At 43.0% G+C, this 17,363-nt stretch overlaps 1 protein-coding gene across 2 annotated transcripts; it reads right to left on the bottom strand.

Annotated features, from left to right (window-relative positions):
• Positions 1-1,213: 1,213 nt before the first annotated feature.
• LOC102413639 (serine protease 58) lies at positions 1,214-16,807 on the bottom strand. Of its 2 annotated transcripts, none has more exons than XM_025273249.3 (6): positions 16,624-16,807; positions 4,067-4,144; positions 3,199-3,376; positions 2,722-2,972; positions 1,956-2,104; positions 1,214-1,586 (listed from the first exon to the last, which is right to left on the bottom strand). In XM_025273249.3, exons 1-6 carry the CDS (start codon positions 16,679-16,681, stop codon positions 1,437-1,439), a joined length of 864 nt encoding a protein of 287 aa, XP_025129034.2. In that variant the 5' UTR covers positions 16,682-16,807; the 3' UTR covers positions 1,214-1,436. The 2 variants fall into 2 exon arrangements, with proteins under 2 accessions (XP_025129034.2, XP_025129039.2); XM_025273254.3 differs by lacking the exon at positions 16,624-16,807 and adding an exon at positions 4,492-4,614.
• Positions 16,808-17,363: the final 556 nt, after the last annotated feature.

The following is a 17,363-nucleotide window of genomic DNA, read 5'->3' as shown; positions in this document are numbered from 1 at the left end:
AAATAAGGTCTGTATGTAAGTAAACAGCATTGAGCCACTGTGAATTTTCTGGATTTGACATGTTACTATGGTTATAGGAGATACTATCACTGGGGCGATATTAGGTACCCAGAAACTCTTTGCAATATTTTCTGCAACTTCTTGTCTTAAACATTTCCAAAATAAATTGTTAGAATGACAATATAGGATATATTTTAGTTTTTAAACAATTTAATAATTTATAAAGTTAGCCTCCTACCTTTATAGGTAGGAAAGCAAGGTTGAAGAAAATCAGCTGAACTGGAAGTTGGTATAAGAAAGATTTTGGTTCAGTGAGATCATTCTGGGCACACCCCCTCCAATCTACACAGGCTTATGTGCATATGCGCTTGCGCGTGCACACACACACACACACACACACGGACACACTTACAGCCACTTAGATTTCAGTATTTCTCCGTTGCTTCTAGTATTCTCTTTGCAGCCACCTAAGAGTTTTCTTGCTTAGCATTAGGAAAGATCTCTCTGGAGATTGTCCCTCTTTTCCTGTTGGTGATCTGACCCATTTAACTCCTCCCTCATCTCCTAACGTTTTTAAAGTCTATAATTGAAAAAAAAAAAAAAATTGGCTGTGCCTCGCAGCTTGTGGGAATCTTAGTTCCCTGACTGGAGATCAAACGCAGGACCTCCGCAGTAAAAGCAAGGAGTGGAGTTCTAACCACTGGACCACCAGGGGAGTCCCTGACTTCTTTATAATTCTTGTCCCCATAAAATTCTAGCCTCCATTTCTAACAGTGATACAGCCGGCAGCCTGTTTAACATCCCAGCATTACTGCCGCCTGATTAGATATGAGAGCGTGAGACAGCGCACACTGAAGGCTGACTCAGCAGTAAGTGATGTCAGACAGAGAGACAGCCAGAGGTGCTCAGTCTTACTGTCACATGTGCTTTGGAAGGCTGGGGAGCATGACTCCAGGAAGGCCTGAGGAGCCACAGCAGGTAAGTAGAGAGTTGGAAGAAAGGCAAGGAGTGGTGAGAAGTCATCCCATTTACGACAGCATGGTGCGCTTAGTCCCTGCGGTCGTGTCCAACTCTGTGACCCCATGGACTGCAGCCTGCCAGGCTCCTCTGTCCATGGGGATGCTCCAGGCAAGAATACTGGAGGGGGTAGCCATGCCCTCCTCCAGGGGATCTTCCCAACCCAGGGATCAAACCCAGGTCTCCCACATTGTAGGTGGATTCTTAACCATCTGAGCCACATTATCCAGCTCAAATCCTTCAATGATCATTCAGGTTGGGACTGAGAAAGGAGAAGAGCATTCAAGAAGGAACAGAAGGAAGAGAAACCTTCTTACAACCAAAGACTCTATTCCCGTCTTTTTCTGGGGCTAGAGGGAAACAGGGTCACGGATGGTAGACCCAGGTCTGAGGCTGCTGGGAGAGGGAACAGGGAGAGTTCAGTAGGTGCTGATGACTCTGTGGATCCAGTCTGTATAGCGAGAAACCTTGGTGTAGTAGCCAACGTCACCTCTTAGAACACACCCTTCTGACCAGGATAAGATCCCCTGGAGCTGATTTTGGCACAGGATTGGGGCAGCAAGTACTTCCTGTTAGAAAGAGGAGAGATGGGTCAGGCATAGTAGCCAGAACAAAGATAACCTAGTACCCAGTGCCCATCTGAGGAGCCCAGACAGAAAGATTCAGGTGATGAGGGTTGGGAGAAATGTCTGGTGGCCATCTGGGACCCAAGCCATCACTCACCCTAGGCTACATCAGCGGAAGCCATAGAGAAAGGAAACACTCAGGTGTCTCCACACTCACATTCATGTTCATTCAGGATTGGTTCTTCCTGGACCTCATTTACCTTGATCTCTTCTTGGATGTAAACAGGAAACTGGATTGTGTTGAAGGAGCTATGTGGACCCCCGAACAGTGTCCCAGAACAAACTTGGGAGGGCCCAAGTGGAAAGAATTACCTTACATGTGTGTTTGCTCTCCAGAGACAATCCTGCACAGAACATGTTCTCTGTGATCTTAACAGGCACTTTTCCTATAGGGGAAGCTTCACAATGTTCATTAGGGAAGCAAGAGACAGTCTGGTTTATCTTGACATCAGGCTTTGGCTCTGAGCACATGCACAGGCAGGGTGAGGGTGGGGTGGAGAGAGAGACAGGGTTTATTTTTCTTTGGTCCTTCACACATTCATCTCCCTCTCTTCTCTCCTCCCCTCCCTCTTATCTGTAATTACCTCTCTGTCATTCAACGAAAGAAAAAATAAATTGAAAGGAAACCAGAGAAGAAAACAGATGAAATGAGAAAGCCAGCATCTGGTTCCAGTGCTGGACACCACGTGCCTTGGACTTGGGTGGGCATGGCCTTACTTGTGAATGCTGTCAGTTTCTAAAGAAGGAGCCACATTCAGCATCACCAGCAGGATGACCCACCAACCCCTTCCTCACCCATACACCACCCGCCTTCACCTGCATCTGAATGATAAATGAGTCAAGAATACAGGATTCCAGAGGCCTCCAGCCATGCATAGCCATGTTACCCCTTATAAGACAAGGTCTATCCTATGACCAATTTTGGCCTCAATTTCCACATTCATAAAATTAGAAGTTAAGATGTATAAGTTCTCAGGACCCTAACAGCTCTCTTGATCTCTAATAATTCAATGATACAACAACCCTCACAGAGTGGGCAGTCAAGGAGCACTAGGAGTCCGTCTTGAGGGTCACTCACCAGAATTCTGCCATGACCAGCCCCAGCCAAAAACAGCGCAGCCGTCCATCCTGTTGGTCGTGGGGCTGGGCACAGCTGCCAGTTTTACCTGGTCGTTGAGCTTTAGGGGGTGTGTCAGCTTGATGAGCACTATGTCATGCTCAGCAGAATCCTGTTTGAAACTTGGATGTGGAATAATAAGCATGGGTCTTAAGCTCTCCATCCTTTTTTGGAAACGCTCATCTGAAATAGCAATCTCCATCTCAAGAAATCTGGAACAGGCCATGAAGGATGAGCAGAGGAAATAGATGTTATTCTGTTGTTCATCTTGCATCATCCTACTGGGGAATCTAACTCATAACCACCAGGATCTATTTCCTGCCTCCTTCCAACCACTTCTTAGGTTTGAGAGTTCCCCCATGCAAGTCTCTTCAGGGCTGAGCCACCCCAGCGACTAAGAGCGGGGCATGCCTCTCACTCCAGGACCCCATCACTCACGGTAAGAAGCAGTGTGCTGCGGTGAGAACCCACTGTTTGTGGATCAGGGTCCCCAGACAGGTGTCCTTTTCTGAGTTCAGGAAGACCAAACAGGTTGATTCATTTTGGACATTCTCCTGATAGAATTGCTCGACTGAGTCTGCGTGTTCTGCTGGTGGTGTTCCGGTCGTTGTTGCTGCTGTCGGATGGGGAGAGGAAGGCAGAATCTTAGAGGCAGGGGCAGACTTTCCAGAGGATGGGAGTCTGGAATGTTTTGTGTGGAAGTGCTTTGAAATGGTCAGTCTGTTTTTGATGCATTTCAGAACCCTTCTGTTAATTTCCCCCTGGACCCCGCTCTGTGTTTGTGTCCTCCCTCTCACTCACACTTCCTCTCCCTTCCTTTCTTCCTTTTTCTCCTCAAACATCCTTCTTAGCTATATAGCAAAATCACATTTTTTTTTGGTGCCAATATACACCCTCTATTGCGTAAAGTCTCATCTCAGTCTGAATCTTCTCTTGTGGTCATGGTGCCAGGGGCAAAGTCAGTGGACTCCAGTTACCTCTGAGAGTTCTAGGAAACTACCAATCCCTGGGGTCCTGAGCTCTTAACCTTCTGATGATCACTTGTGAAAGTTGCTCAGTCGTGTCCAACTCTTTGCGACCCCATGGACTACACAGTGTATGGAATTCTCCAGGCCAGAATACTGGAGTGAGTAGCCTTTCCCTTCTCCAGGGTGTCTTCCCAACCCAGGGATTGAACTCAGGTCTCCTGCGTTGCAGGCGGATTCTTTCCCAGCTGAGCTACCCCTGTTGTCTATACCCATTTCCTACTCTTTCTTCCAATATGACCTTTTCAAAATTTTAAGCCAAAATAGGAATCTGCACTCACCAGCCACTGTCAGAATAGTGAAGACTAGAAGGAAGCCGTTCATGCTGCTGTCTCCACACCCTCTTCCAGCAAGAAGACCTGGGAAGGGAGTGAATTACCAACCAGCCTGAGGCTCAGGAAGCTTTGCAAGGGGAGAAGTTACACAAAGGGGTGGGGAGGTTCAAGGGAGCAAGTGACCCTGAACTAAGGGAGGATGGCATCAGACGGAAGAAAGACAGTCCCTGTCTCTCTAGAGAGACATTGCCCATACTCCATGGCAGTATGGGCAATTTATCCAAGGTGAGATGCCTGACCCCCAGGGGGAGGTGCTGTAAGACAAGAACTTTCTCTCCTTTATTGGAAAAGAGAAATCTCAGCTGGCCAGTCCTGTCTGCCCTCATCTACTGGTAATACTTTAGCCCCCTGATGCCCTTAGGTTTACTCACCTGTCCTCAGTCAGTGTGGCTGATCGCTTCCTCTCTGTGTGACATTTACCAGCACTTAACTTGAAAATAAACTCCCTCCTCTGTGAGGTGCAGGCCCCCTTCACCTAGCCCGCTGAGCCCCCTCATATGTCACACTGATCCTTGTCATGTGAGGACCTTTGCCCTCGTGTCACACTGGCCCTACCCCCCTGTCATCCTCTCCTCATGTCACACTGTCCTCATCTCCTGAAATCATGGGCTTTTAGGTCTTTTGGTTTGGCTCCCACACATACCTGAGCATCTCCCATCAGTAACCCGCAGGCACCTACTTCTGCCCTGATCTGAATACCTTCTTCTCCTGTCAAATGCCCCTTGACTTCCTTCCTCAAAGGTCATCTATGCAAGCCCTGGCTGGCAAGAAGGACTGGCTCCTCCTCTAGCATTTGGTCAAATGGTGGTCCTGACTCTTGAATGCATTCCTCTGACTGGCTATGAATGTTTAGCTGTGCTTTCTGAGTTCATAGTGGTCCTGACTCTTGAATGTATTCCTCTGATTGGCTGTGAATGTTTAGCTGTGCTTTCTGAGTTCATAGCCATAAGTGAGGTTTCCCACTCACTCTCTGATCTGGCCGCACCACTAACCACGCTGAGGAACACTGCCTCTCTGCTCTCCATCTGCACTAATTCTTGTCTGATACTCACTGAGCTCCACTTGTTCAGACTGGATTTTAAGAGCCCTCAGATACCAGTTTGAGTCCACTCCTCCAATCCCTTAAACCCTCAACCCAGAATATTAGTTGAAAGGACTGATGCTGAAGATGAAGCTCCAATACTCTGGCCACCTGATGCGTGGCCAAGTATTGGAGAAGAGCCAACTCATTGGAAAAGGACCTGATACTGGGAAAGATTGAAGACAGAAGGAGAAGGGGATGATGAGATGGTTGGATGGCATCACGGAATCAATGAACATGAATTTTAGCAAGCTCCAGGAGATAGTGAAGGACAGGGAAGTCTGGCGAGCTGCAGGTCATGGGGTCACAAAGAGTCGAACATGACCGAGGGACTGATCAACAATCACCTCCAATCGCCAAACGGTTTCCTGGAGCATTATTCTTCTTTTTCCTCTATTATGGACTTTCTACTATAGGCCAGCCAGTTTCCTCAGTGCTTTTTCCTTTGGCCATTACTGAGCATGCTTCCTTGCATTCTTTGGCTCATTGTACAGACATATTTGGGGGCAGTTACTTTACCTACTCTTTGTCAGGGAATCTGCCCCTGCCCAAAACCTTGCTACATGGCTCAAGATTGGATGTCAGAAGGCCAGAAACCGAATCCTTAGAGATTCTCCTGGGTCAAAGTAGCTCTGCTTTGGTGCCCAATTCTGGTTCTTCCTAACCTGGGTCTGACACTTGCACACTCATAGCTCATCCTGCCAGACCCTCACATACTTCTGGAAGGTCTCAGACTCAAGCAGCTCTACTCACCTGGTTCATAACACCTTGACGTCCTTAAGGACAGGATTTATATCTGATGTAACAATGCGCCTCCAGACCCTAGCACAGTACCTGGCACCACACAGATTTTACACACACACACACACACACAACTTTTTTAGATGAATGAGTGAATACCACTTTTTATTTATCTTTTGACTTAAAGCCCTCAACAGCCTGCAACACTGACCTGACTCCAGGGAATCTACACTCCCCGACTTGATTTAGGCCATTGCCCTGTGAGTTGTCATGGGAACAGTATTCCCAGATCATGGTCTTTGATTAAACCAACGATGAGGTACTGGACATCATTGACTTGAGATTTAATCTTTTCTTCTTTTAAAAGTTTAATTGAAGTATAATGACATAAAATAACTACACATGTTTCAAGTGTAAAATTTGGTAAATTAATGAGCATATTCCCAAAAGATTCCTTCTGTCCCTTTGTAATGCCTTCTTTTGTCCTTCTCAACCACCACCTTTTCACCAGGCAACTACTAACCTGGTTTCTGTCACTATAGGTTCAGTTACACTTTCTAGAATTTTAGATAAATAGAATCACACAGTATGTTTTTTTTTTTTAAGTCTGGCTACTTTTACTCAGCATAATTAATTTGAGATTCATAGATGCTATTGTGTAACTATAGAATTCATTTATTTTCACTGCTGAGTGATTTTCCATTGTATTGGTATACCAAAATTTGCTAATTTATTTACCCATTGATTAACATTTGGGTTGTTTCCAGTTTGCAGCTGCTACAAATAAAACTTGCATGAAATCACTATATATGTATGTCTTTATGTAGACATATGCTTCCTTTTCTCTTGGGTAAATAACGAGAGGTGGAAAGGGCTGGATTATGTATAGTAGGTGATGGTTTAACTTTTAAAGGAATGGCCAAATTATTTTCCAAAGTATTTTACATTCTCACCAGAAGCGTATGAGAGTTCCAGTTCCTCTGTATCATCACAAACACTTGATGTGCTCAGTCTTTTAAAAAACTTTTTTTAATTGAGATATAATTTACAGATAACATTGTATTCATTTTACATATACAATGTGCTCAGTCTTTTAATTTCAGCTATCCTCATAACTGTGAAATAGTGTTTCATTTTGGTTTTAATTTGCAATTCCCTAATGACTAATGATGATGAACATCTTTACACGAACTTGTCATTCATGTATCTTTTTTCGATAGTATGTTCAAATCCATTAAAAATTGGATTCTTTCCTTATAATTGAGATGAGAAGGTTTTAAAAAATATCTTCTAGATGGGAATCCTTCAATACTTCCAGAAGCTGGAGAAATGGACTCCTTCCTCCAGGTCCATCCACATGCCTCGTCCCTAGAATCAATTATTTTCAATTTTCTAATCTTTCTCTTTCCAAACTCCAAAGTAAGCAGCCACGGTCTTCATCACTGACATGTGTCCCATATATATTTTTATTTCAGCTGCTTTTCCTTCCACACAAGGTAGATGACCAGGTATACCACTAGGGCCATGTTTGAGTGGGGTTATAATGTAGCAGTCCATTTCTGACTTTACACATACCAGGCAGACCCATCTGTATACCAAGCACAGGTTTTTTCTTTTCCAAGAGCTTGTCATAAGGGAAGGTAGGGAATCTCCCTGCCTCCCACCCCTAAAATGAGCATACGTGTGAACTGAGGAAGGGGCAATAGTGCCATAGTGGCAGATGGCACAGGAATCTGAGCCATCTGCTCGTGCAGCTTCCTGGTCCTCTGGCCCTGCTCAGGACCGATCCTGCGTGTATCCCTTCTGTCCTGCTAGAATTCTGCCAGGGCCCACATGACATTATGATTCAGTGGAGCTGATAGAACACATCTTATGATGAACAATTCTGGTGTCATCGTCACTGGATATTCCGAGATCAGTTCTCTGTCTCTACCAGGGCACAGTAGCACATTAGGGACTACTTTCTGAATGGTCTCTGCTGCAGATGGCATAACATTGTTCCAGAACTCTACAGTCTATGTGGTATTCTCTTAGTAGGGCCACAAAATTTCTTTTCCCATCACAGTTATCTCTAATAGCATAGTTCTGCTAGGCTATATGATTCAAGGAGCAGGACTCCTCACACCATAACCTGAGACTTCTTCAGAGCTTTTTCCTATCCTGGACCCCACTCAGGAAATGGTTCAATGCAGTATTTCCAAGTGCTGAAGACGCTGACCCCAGAACCCCAAGAGCCCACTGGGTACAATGCTTCTTCTCAGTGCTGGGGTGTCTGGCGTGTCCCTGTCCACTGGACAGTGATAAGGAGAACCACTGAATCGTCTTTGGATGTATCTTTCACCCTCTAGAGCCCATGTTTCTTGACAAGTTCTCTTACATTCTTCCTATAGCTTAATCACTTGTTCTGATTAACCTGATGGAGTAGTTATCTGTTTCTCTCTTTGAAATTACACATCAGGTTAAAACAGTAAATGTTTATTATCTCACTGTTTTTGTAGGTCAAGAATTCAAGAGTGGTGTACTTGAGTGATTCTGGCTCAAGGTCTCCTGTGAGGTTACAGGCAAGATGCTGAGTCATCTGAAGGCTTGACTGGGCTAGAAGATATGCTTTTATTTAATACGATGGCTCACTTAAATAGCTTTTGGCAGCAGGACTTAGTTCCTTTGCACATGAATCTGTCTGTAGGGATACTTCAGAGTCCTTATCACATGGAACCTGACTTCTCTCATAGCAGGTGATCCAAGAGAGAGAGCAAGGAATGGAGCTGGATGTCTCAGAAGTCACACATCATCAGGCTGCACCACTTTATTTGTTAGTCACTAAGTCCAGTCCACACTCAAGGGAAGAGAAATTAAGCTCCACCTCTTGAAGGAAGAGACACCAAAGGATTTGTGGGCATACTTGCAAACCACCACTCGTGGTATCTCTACTATAGTGGATCTCTGTGATGATATGCAGGATGTCCAGGTGGTCCAGGTTTCTTAGGGCCCTCTCATGACTGAAGGAAAAAGAAAACGCCTGTGTTATTAATGGGCATCTGTTACCTTTTCTTGTGCTGTGCTGTCCTTAGTCCTGCTCAGTTGTGTCTGACTCTTTGTGACCCTGTATACTGTAGCCCACCAGGCTTCTCTGTCCATGGGGATTCTCCAGGCAAGAATACTGAAGTGGGTTGCCATGCCCTCCTCCAGGGGATCTTGCCAATCCAGGGATCAAACCCAGGTCTCCCGCATTGCAAGAAGATTCTTTACCGTCTGAGCCACCAGGGAAGCCCAAGAATACTGGAGTGGGTAGTCTATCCCTTCTCCAGGGAGTCTTCCCAACCCAGGAATTGAAGTGGGGTGTCCTGTATTGCAGCCAGATCCTTTACCAGCTGAGCTACCAGGGAAGCCCCCCTTTTCTTGATAGGAGTGGAAATGAAGGCATTTGCAAGTCAACACGAGGTACCTGAGGCCGTATTAATGTGTTCCAGCAGAGATATTACATCTGGCATAGCAACTGTAACTAGGGCAACTATTGGGTTGAGTTTAGTGTTCTCCAGGATCAGACAATTTTGTCAGGGCAAGACTGGTGAATTAAATGGGGATAAATGAGGAATATCATCCTATATTCTTCAGATCTTAAAAGGTGGCACTAATCTTTGCCACTTTCCCCAAGATGTGATACTGTTTTTAATTTACTATCTCAGTGAGGGAGCAAATGTTAGATATTTCACTTGGTCTTCCCAACTAATACAGCTTTTATCCCATAGTACAAGGGATCTTGTACTGGAGGTTCTGCCAGTTACCAAGCATGTCCATTCCAATTACACATGGGGGACCCAGAGAAATGAACTCTTCCTACCCTAGTTTTCTCCATGGCATTTATCACCATCTAACCTACCACATATCACACTTACTTATTTTTATTTATCGTCTATCTTCCCAATGGATATAATTTCTGCAAGGGAAGGCTCTTTTGCTTTTTTAAAAACTGATTTATTTCCAGTGTCTACATCATGCCTAATATGTCACAGAAACTTTATAGTTCTAGCACATAGCAGACAGTCTGTAAATATTCGCTGGGTGATAGAATAGTGACTCTCAATATGAGTTAATTTTTGCTATTCTTATAATTGCTCCTAAGATTTTCCCATCTCTTCCAGTAAGAATGAATTCAAATGTGAAGTGTTCACTTTGGAGCAAATTAGGGAAAGGCTCCCACAGGAGGACCAGAGATGACCACTGGCCCCTCAATGGTCCTGTGGAACAGTGTATGTGTTGGTGATGAACTGAAAGGTGGAAGACGGGCCATGAAGGACACCAAGGTTCTCAATACCTTCTATATCTCTCTTCCCCCAGTGTGGGTTGAAGTATACATATTTAATGTCCCATGTTTTCCAGTGGTAATTATTGGTGTTTTGAGCCTCTTAAAATGGAATTGCTTGTTTTTAAAGAATTGAATTAGTTGTAAAATTTTAAATACTTTTCAGACTTTCTTTTGAAAACTTGGAAGATCTGGCTATTGTCATTTTTTCTGATGCTTAGAATTAGAGACTCATTTCAGATGGGGCATATACTTTTGTATTTTATCACAGTTCTCATCACTCCTTTTGTCTCTTTGATACTAAGGTTAAATGACTGTTGTCATTCATCAATATATGAATAGCATCACTTTTCTTAAAGAAGAAAGTGATATAGTCTTATATCCAAGTCCATATAAAAACTGGGAAAAATGAAATGTAGACAAGGAGAAGTATACATTTCAGGAAAAATGGAAGAATGTTTGTAGGAGGTAAGAGAGCACAAAGATCATTCCTGAGCATTTACTACATAACATGAAAACACAGGTGGGAACACAGCATGCAATTCAAGGTACAGGGGGCTAGTGTCTGCAGTCCTTCTTAATCCAATAAGAGAGAATAAATAGTATATTCTACTTAATTTGTAAGGTATTTCATTGTTTTTAAAAGAAAACCTATAATTCCCATTATTATGCACTGCTGCTAAGTCGCTTCAGTCGTGTCCGACTCTGTGCAACCCCATAGATGGCAGCCCACCAGGCTCCCCCGTCCCTGGGATTCTCCAGGCAAGAACACTGGAGTGGGTTGCCATTACCTTCTCCAATGCATGAAAGTTAAAAGTGAAAGTGAAGTCGTTCAGTCGTGTCCGACTCTTAGCGACCCCATGGACTGCAGCCCACCAGGCTCCTCCATCCATGGGATTTTCCAGGCAAGAGTACTGGAATGGGGTGCCATTGCCTTCTCCAATTATTATGCACAGCAATTTTTAATTTCTTTTCTTTCCATGTCAATATCAACCCCCTAAGATCTGTACTGTCTCACTCCAACTCCCAAATTTTGCCCTTAGGAAATGGAACTACAGAGGGTATCAGTGCTAGTTCATATGCTTAATAACGGTAGCTTCCTTATTTACATAAAGAAAAGTTTTGCTATTCTAGTTCAGAAGAGAGTTAATCTCACCCAAGGACCTTTATTTTCTTCAATTCTAATGTGGGGGGGGCAGGTTCAGTTCAGTAGCTCAGTCGTGTCCAACTGTTTTCGACCCATGAATAGCAGCACGACAGGCCTCCCTGTCCATCACCAACTCCTGGAGTCCACACAAACCTGTGTCCATCGAGTCGGTGATGCCATCCAACCATCTCATCCTCTGTCGTCCCCTTCTCCTCCTGCCCCCAATCCCTCCCAGCATCACAGTCTTTTCCTATGAGTCAACTCTTTGCATCAGGTGGCCAAAGTATTGGGAACTTCAGCTTCAACATCAGTCCTACCAATGAACACCCAGGACTGATCTCCTTTAGAATGGACTGGTTGGATCTCCTTGCAGGTCAAGGGAATCTCAAGAGTCTGCTCCAACACCACAATTCAAAAGCATCAATTATTCGGTGCTCAGCTTTCTTCACAGTCCAGCTCTCACATCCATACATGACCACTGGAAAAACCATAGCCTTGACTAGACAGACCTTTGTTGACAAAGTAATATCTCTGCTTTTTAATATGCTGTCTAGGTTGGTCATAACTTTCCTTCCAAGGAGTAAGTGTCTTTTAATTTCATGGCTGCAATCACCATCTGCAGTGATTTTGGAGCCCAGAAAAATAAAGTCAGCCACTGTTTCTACTGTTTCCCCATCTATTTCCCATGAAGCGATGGGACCGGATGCCATGATCTTCGTTTTCTGAATGTTGAGCTTTCAGCCAACTTTTTCACTCTCCTCTTTCACCTTCATCAAGAGGCTCTTTAGTTCTTCTTCACTTTCTGCCATAAGGGTGGTGTCATCTGCATATCTGAGGTTATTGATATTTCTCCCAGCAATCTTAATTCCAGCTTGTGCTTCCTCCAGCCCAGCGTTTCTCATGATGTACTCTGCATATAAGTTAAATAAGCAGAGTGACAATATACAGCCTTGATGTACTCCTTTTCCTATCTGGAACCAGTTCCTTGTTCCATGTCCAGTTCTAACTGTTGCTTCCTGACCTGCATACAGGTTTCTCAAGAGAGCTTCCCTGGTGGCTCAGATGGGGGGCAGGTAGGAAGGGATTTATCCTTCTAGTTGCTTTTTAGTTGATGGTTTTAGGATCCAATAACTGTAATTGCAACAATAAAATTAAATTTCAGGTTAATAGTTTGAATTCTGAGATGTTTTTAGCTAGAAAATATGCATGATGACTATAAAAATGTAGTCATTTACAACTTCAGGTAAAATTATTTAGATGTTTTATTAAAAGGCCAAACACAAATCTATCATAATATGGGCATTTAGCTAAGCTTAAATAGTAATTAGATTATGGTGCATAGGTGTCAAACTCTTGTAAGGAAACAAGAGTGTTCTTATATCTATTTGACTATGTCTTTCTCCTTCTATCACCTTTTCCATCTTCATTTAAATAAATTTTAAAGATAAAGGAGTCACTGAGCCCAATATTCATTGATAGCCAAGCAGGCAGCTTTTGGGTGTGAACCAGACTGGGGATGACTCACTGGAAGCCAAATGTTCGTATGGAAAGCTCCCCCTAAAATGGCTTGAAAGCAAATATTTATAAACATGTTAAAAAAGCATTGTGGAACCCTTTGGAGGAGGGGTTAAAATATTGCCACACATTCCTAATTACACCATTCTGATAAAACACTGCTTTGCTACAACGGAGGCTGGCCCCAGCCTTATGCCTTTCAGACACAAGGTTGCTATAATTGGTGTGACTGTCCTGACTCACAGTACTTCTTATTTTGAAATATGATTCTATTTTGATAACCTCAGCCCAATCTGTATTTTGAATGCATTGAAAAATTCATATGCTACTTGTGAAAATGTTCAGTTTCCTATAGATAGGTCTCTCAGTTGCAATCTACCCAGGGGTCGCAAGAAAGGAGTGATTAAAAATGGAAACGTATTTCTTGCTGAGCAAATATTTACCTCAAATTGTATATTTAAATTCTGCACCATGATGTTGACTGTTGTATTAAATGCCCTTGTCTACCCTCTCAAACAAATTAAAAAAAATTGTTTTTATTCTGATAGATATTTTTGGTACATACCAGTTTCCTGTTACACTTAGGCCCTAGAACCCATGACTCAGACAACCTGGGTCCGTGGGAAGTCAGCTCCGTTGGAAAAGCTCTGAAGAGAAGGCGATGGAAATGGTGGAAGGGTGGTGCTTTTCTGTCTGGTCCTGATTTGAAAAGGAACCAAGGAATGAAGAGGCGATCAGGCCAAGAGGCCAGTCCTCCTGCAAAGCCCAACTACCTGCCCTTTCCATATGGCCCCTACTAGGGTTCCTAGGTCTGTTGGCACATTTCAAAAAGGACACTGAGTCAGCCAGCCGTGACAGTTGAACTCACTGAACTTAGTGAAGTGAAAGTCCCTCAGTCGTGTCCAGCTGTTTGCGACCCCATGGACTCTACAGTCCATGGAATTCTCCAGACCTGAATACTGGAGTGGGTAGCCTTTCCCTTCTCCAGGGGACCATCCCAACCCAGGGAGCAAACCCAGATCTCCCGCACTACAGGCGGATTCTTTACCAGCTGAGCCACAAGGGAAACCCACTGAAGTTAGCAGCAGCACTTTTTTAGAATTTTGTCTTGTTTATGGGTCAAAAACTCAGTCTACATAACAAAAGGAAGTATATCAGAGAATGAATAAATGAGTAAAGATGTAGTATTAAAGTGAAAAAAAAAAAAAAACACTTTGTCTTGTATGGAAGAAATCAATAAAACTCCTTTCAATCATGCCTGTGTTGTATATATTAATAAGGTGACTCTTGGTAGGCATGATTTAATCAGTCATAACCATGTATGGAACCGCCATTAAATTCCCTAAATGATAAAGCTCAGGGAGCTCCCTGAAGAGTGAGCACATCGAGGTGCTGGGAGGGTGGTGTTCCTAGAGGGCTCTGTGCCATCGCCCCTGTAGACAATCCTAGACCTTGTCTGGTGCACTTCTTCCAGTTGGTTGTTCCTGAGTTGTCTCCTTTGTCATAAACTGGCCATAGCAAGTCAACTATTTATGATTTCTGTAAGCTGTTCAAACAAATTATGAAACCTGAGGGGGAGGCAATGGGAGCGCTCGATTTATAGCCTGTCAGTCAGAAGTACAGGTGCCCTGGGACTTGAGACGGTTGTCTAAAGAGGGGGTAGTCTTGTAGGAATGAGTCCTTAACCTGTGGGGTCTGTACTGACCGGTCGCTACGGTCAGAACTGAACTGCGGGGCACCTCGTTGATATCTGGAGGGTTGGAAAATTGGCGAGTGTGAGGGAAAAAACCCACAGATTTGGTGTCAGAAGTATTGTTAGCAAAAAACAGTTCACTGTGCTTTTATGATTTCAGTAAGCTAGAATATGTATCAGGTTTGCCAAATCCATATGAAAAAACATACATGTAGGTTCTAGTCTACTGGGTAGATCAGACAAGACTCAGCTGACTCACAGATACATGGAAATAGATCAAACAAGTAGCATGTGTTTGAAAGGAACACTTTAGTTAGACAAGGAGTGGGGATTTTTTGACAATCGTTTTGAATGTGAGTCAGAGTGTAGGTTTGAGTGGGTGAGCATGTGGGTGGATACATCTGTGGGTGTCAGAAAGAGACAGCCACGGATAGATGGCTGCAGTTCCCTAGCTAGTAAAATGACTATAATAGTAAGATAAATTTAAAAGCATAGAGCTCCACAGAGCCCTTTAAAATAGTTTTAGACACATGATGTCTACAGACAGGCTTATTTAAAATACCAATTGCTTCCCACAAAGACTTTAAATTACTCCCTCCTTACACAATACCAGACAATTTTCATTTACCACTTACTTGAAATTTGGTAATTATCACAAATGAAACCCTAACTTACATTGCTAGTAGTCCAAACCATTTAAAAATGGGAAAATTGAGATAATTGGGCTGCATTTCTTATCTAGAAAGTGACCTTCAGCTGTTCACAGACCAAGAAATGATAGCAAATAACTTCCACAGAAATAGGAGCTAAAGAAGAAGGATTTTATTTATTTACAGCTGTAACAAGATGGTTTCTGATATACTTATCTGCATGAAATAAACAGGCGGTACAAAGATGTAAAAAGACAGGGAATAGGCAATGTGATTTCTTGCCTGCTTTTACTGGAGAATAATAATAATGGTGAAGTGAAGTCTATGCACAGAGACTTTATTTAACAAAAAATTCACAGATGTTCACTGTTTGGGGCAATTCCACGATGACGTTTCTAGATCCTGGCAAGTGTGAATCTATGGGCAAGTCCAGAACTCACAAAAGTTACAAAAAACATCACTGGAGACTAAAGGAAATAATCCCAGAATGACAGAGATGATGGATCAACAGGCACAGGATAGGTAGTCACTCGGTATGCAGCTCCCATATCAGAGCCTCTGTGATGTGCCTCCCTGCGGTGCTTGCCTGTAGAATGACACCCTGCATCTGCCCTCAAGGCACTAGCTCATAGGCACTGTTTGTGCCAGGTCAATGGAGGAAACCATAACTAATTCTTCATTCATCAACAGTGACTTTTTTTCAAAACAAAAACCTTTTCCTAATTATAAAAATAATGCATGATCATTATTAAAAAAATTCAGGTAGAAGAGAAACGCAGCATTCAATGAGTTTTGGAGAATTCATTTAAAGCCATTAGATACCAAAGGAGTATAAAGGGTCTGTGCTTCATCTCATACTCCTTCTTTGTAAACTCACTTCTCCACTCCTTGCCACACATCACTTTTCATGATTAATTAATGGACAGCAAGTGATACAATGTGCTTGCCTAGCAGGGCAATCTGTCTATATACCATTATTGTTTCTCACATACTGGAAGCATAATATACATTTATTTCATATGGTACTTCAGGCCTGGAAACATCCAAAACTATGTCTGCCTCCTATTCGCATTAATATCACTCCTGCACTCACAAGAAGGGAGCACTCACCTGTCTCTGCTCTAAAGTCCTGATTCTTTACCCTTAGAGCTGAGCTAGGAAGTCAGATTCCATGTAAGCAGTCTGAGAATGATGAGTGGTGGCTTTGAGTCTCCATGAGGTTTGGAACTTTTAATGCAGAGGGTAAACAGATACAGAATGTGTGAGCCTCCTGTAAGTCAGGACAAGATAGGCTAACGTTGCAGTCACCCAATTAATCTGAAATCCCAGTGGCTTAACCCAAGAAAGATTTAATTCTTGCTCTTGTTACATACCCATTGCAGATGGGAAGGCCATCTTATTCAAAGACCAGGATGATGGAGTTTCTGCCATCTTGTGGCTGCAACAGCTCCTTGGTCCCTGTAGCTTGGTCCCTGTAGAAAGAGAGAGAAGGGATTTTCAGTGGGTTTTCCACTGCCTCTGCCCAGAAGGACTGCCTGTGACTTCCGCTCCCATTTCATTGGCCATAGCTAATCACATGGTCTTCCAAACTTCAAAGGAGCTGAGGAATTTGGAGAACAGATGAAATGATTAGCTAAAACTGTCTCTCACCTAAACTGTCCCACACTTAAACCTAAGTGTGCATTTTTGACACAGGCTGACATTATCCAAAATCAAGTAAGTGATATCTACTTATGTCAATTTTCTACTCTTTTTGACATGAATATTTGAGAGTGAGAAGAAGGTAAAGAAGAATATATTGTACACATAAACAGTTTTTTATATATATAAGACAATTACTGTATACATAATAGCATTTTATTTTCTATAACAGGTATTCAAGAAGGAAGATGATGATTGTGAAAGAGAAAACCATTGCCAAACCCTCATTTTTAGCCACTAATTCCAATTTGGGTTAACTGAAAGCAGCAGCAAGCTTGGATTTGTAAGGGTAGACTAATTTCTGCAACAATTAGTTATCTCTGATCTTTGGAATTCCGGAAAATTTTTTTCTTTTGTGTATCTGAATTTTATAATTTTCCTATAATTTCCCTGGTTAAGACAATGGAATTTA

This window comes from Bubalus bubalis, chromosome 2, assembly GCF_019923935.1.
Source record: "Bubalus bubalis isolate 160015118507 breed Murrah chromosome 2, NDDB_SH_1, whole genome shotgun sequence".
NCBI classification, from domain to species: domain Eukaryota; kingdom Metazoa; phylum Chordata; class Mammalia; order Artiodactyla; family Bovidae; genus Bubalus; species Bubalus bubalis.
Note: the sequence above shows the minus strand (reverse complement) of the source record. Positions and strands in the feature narration are given on the sequence as shown.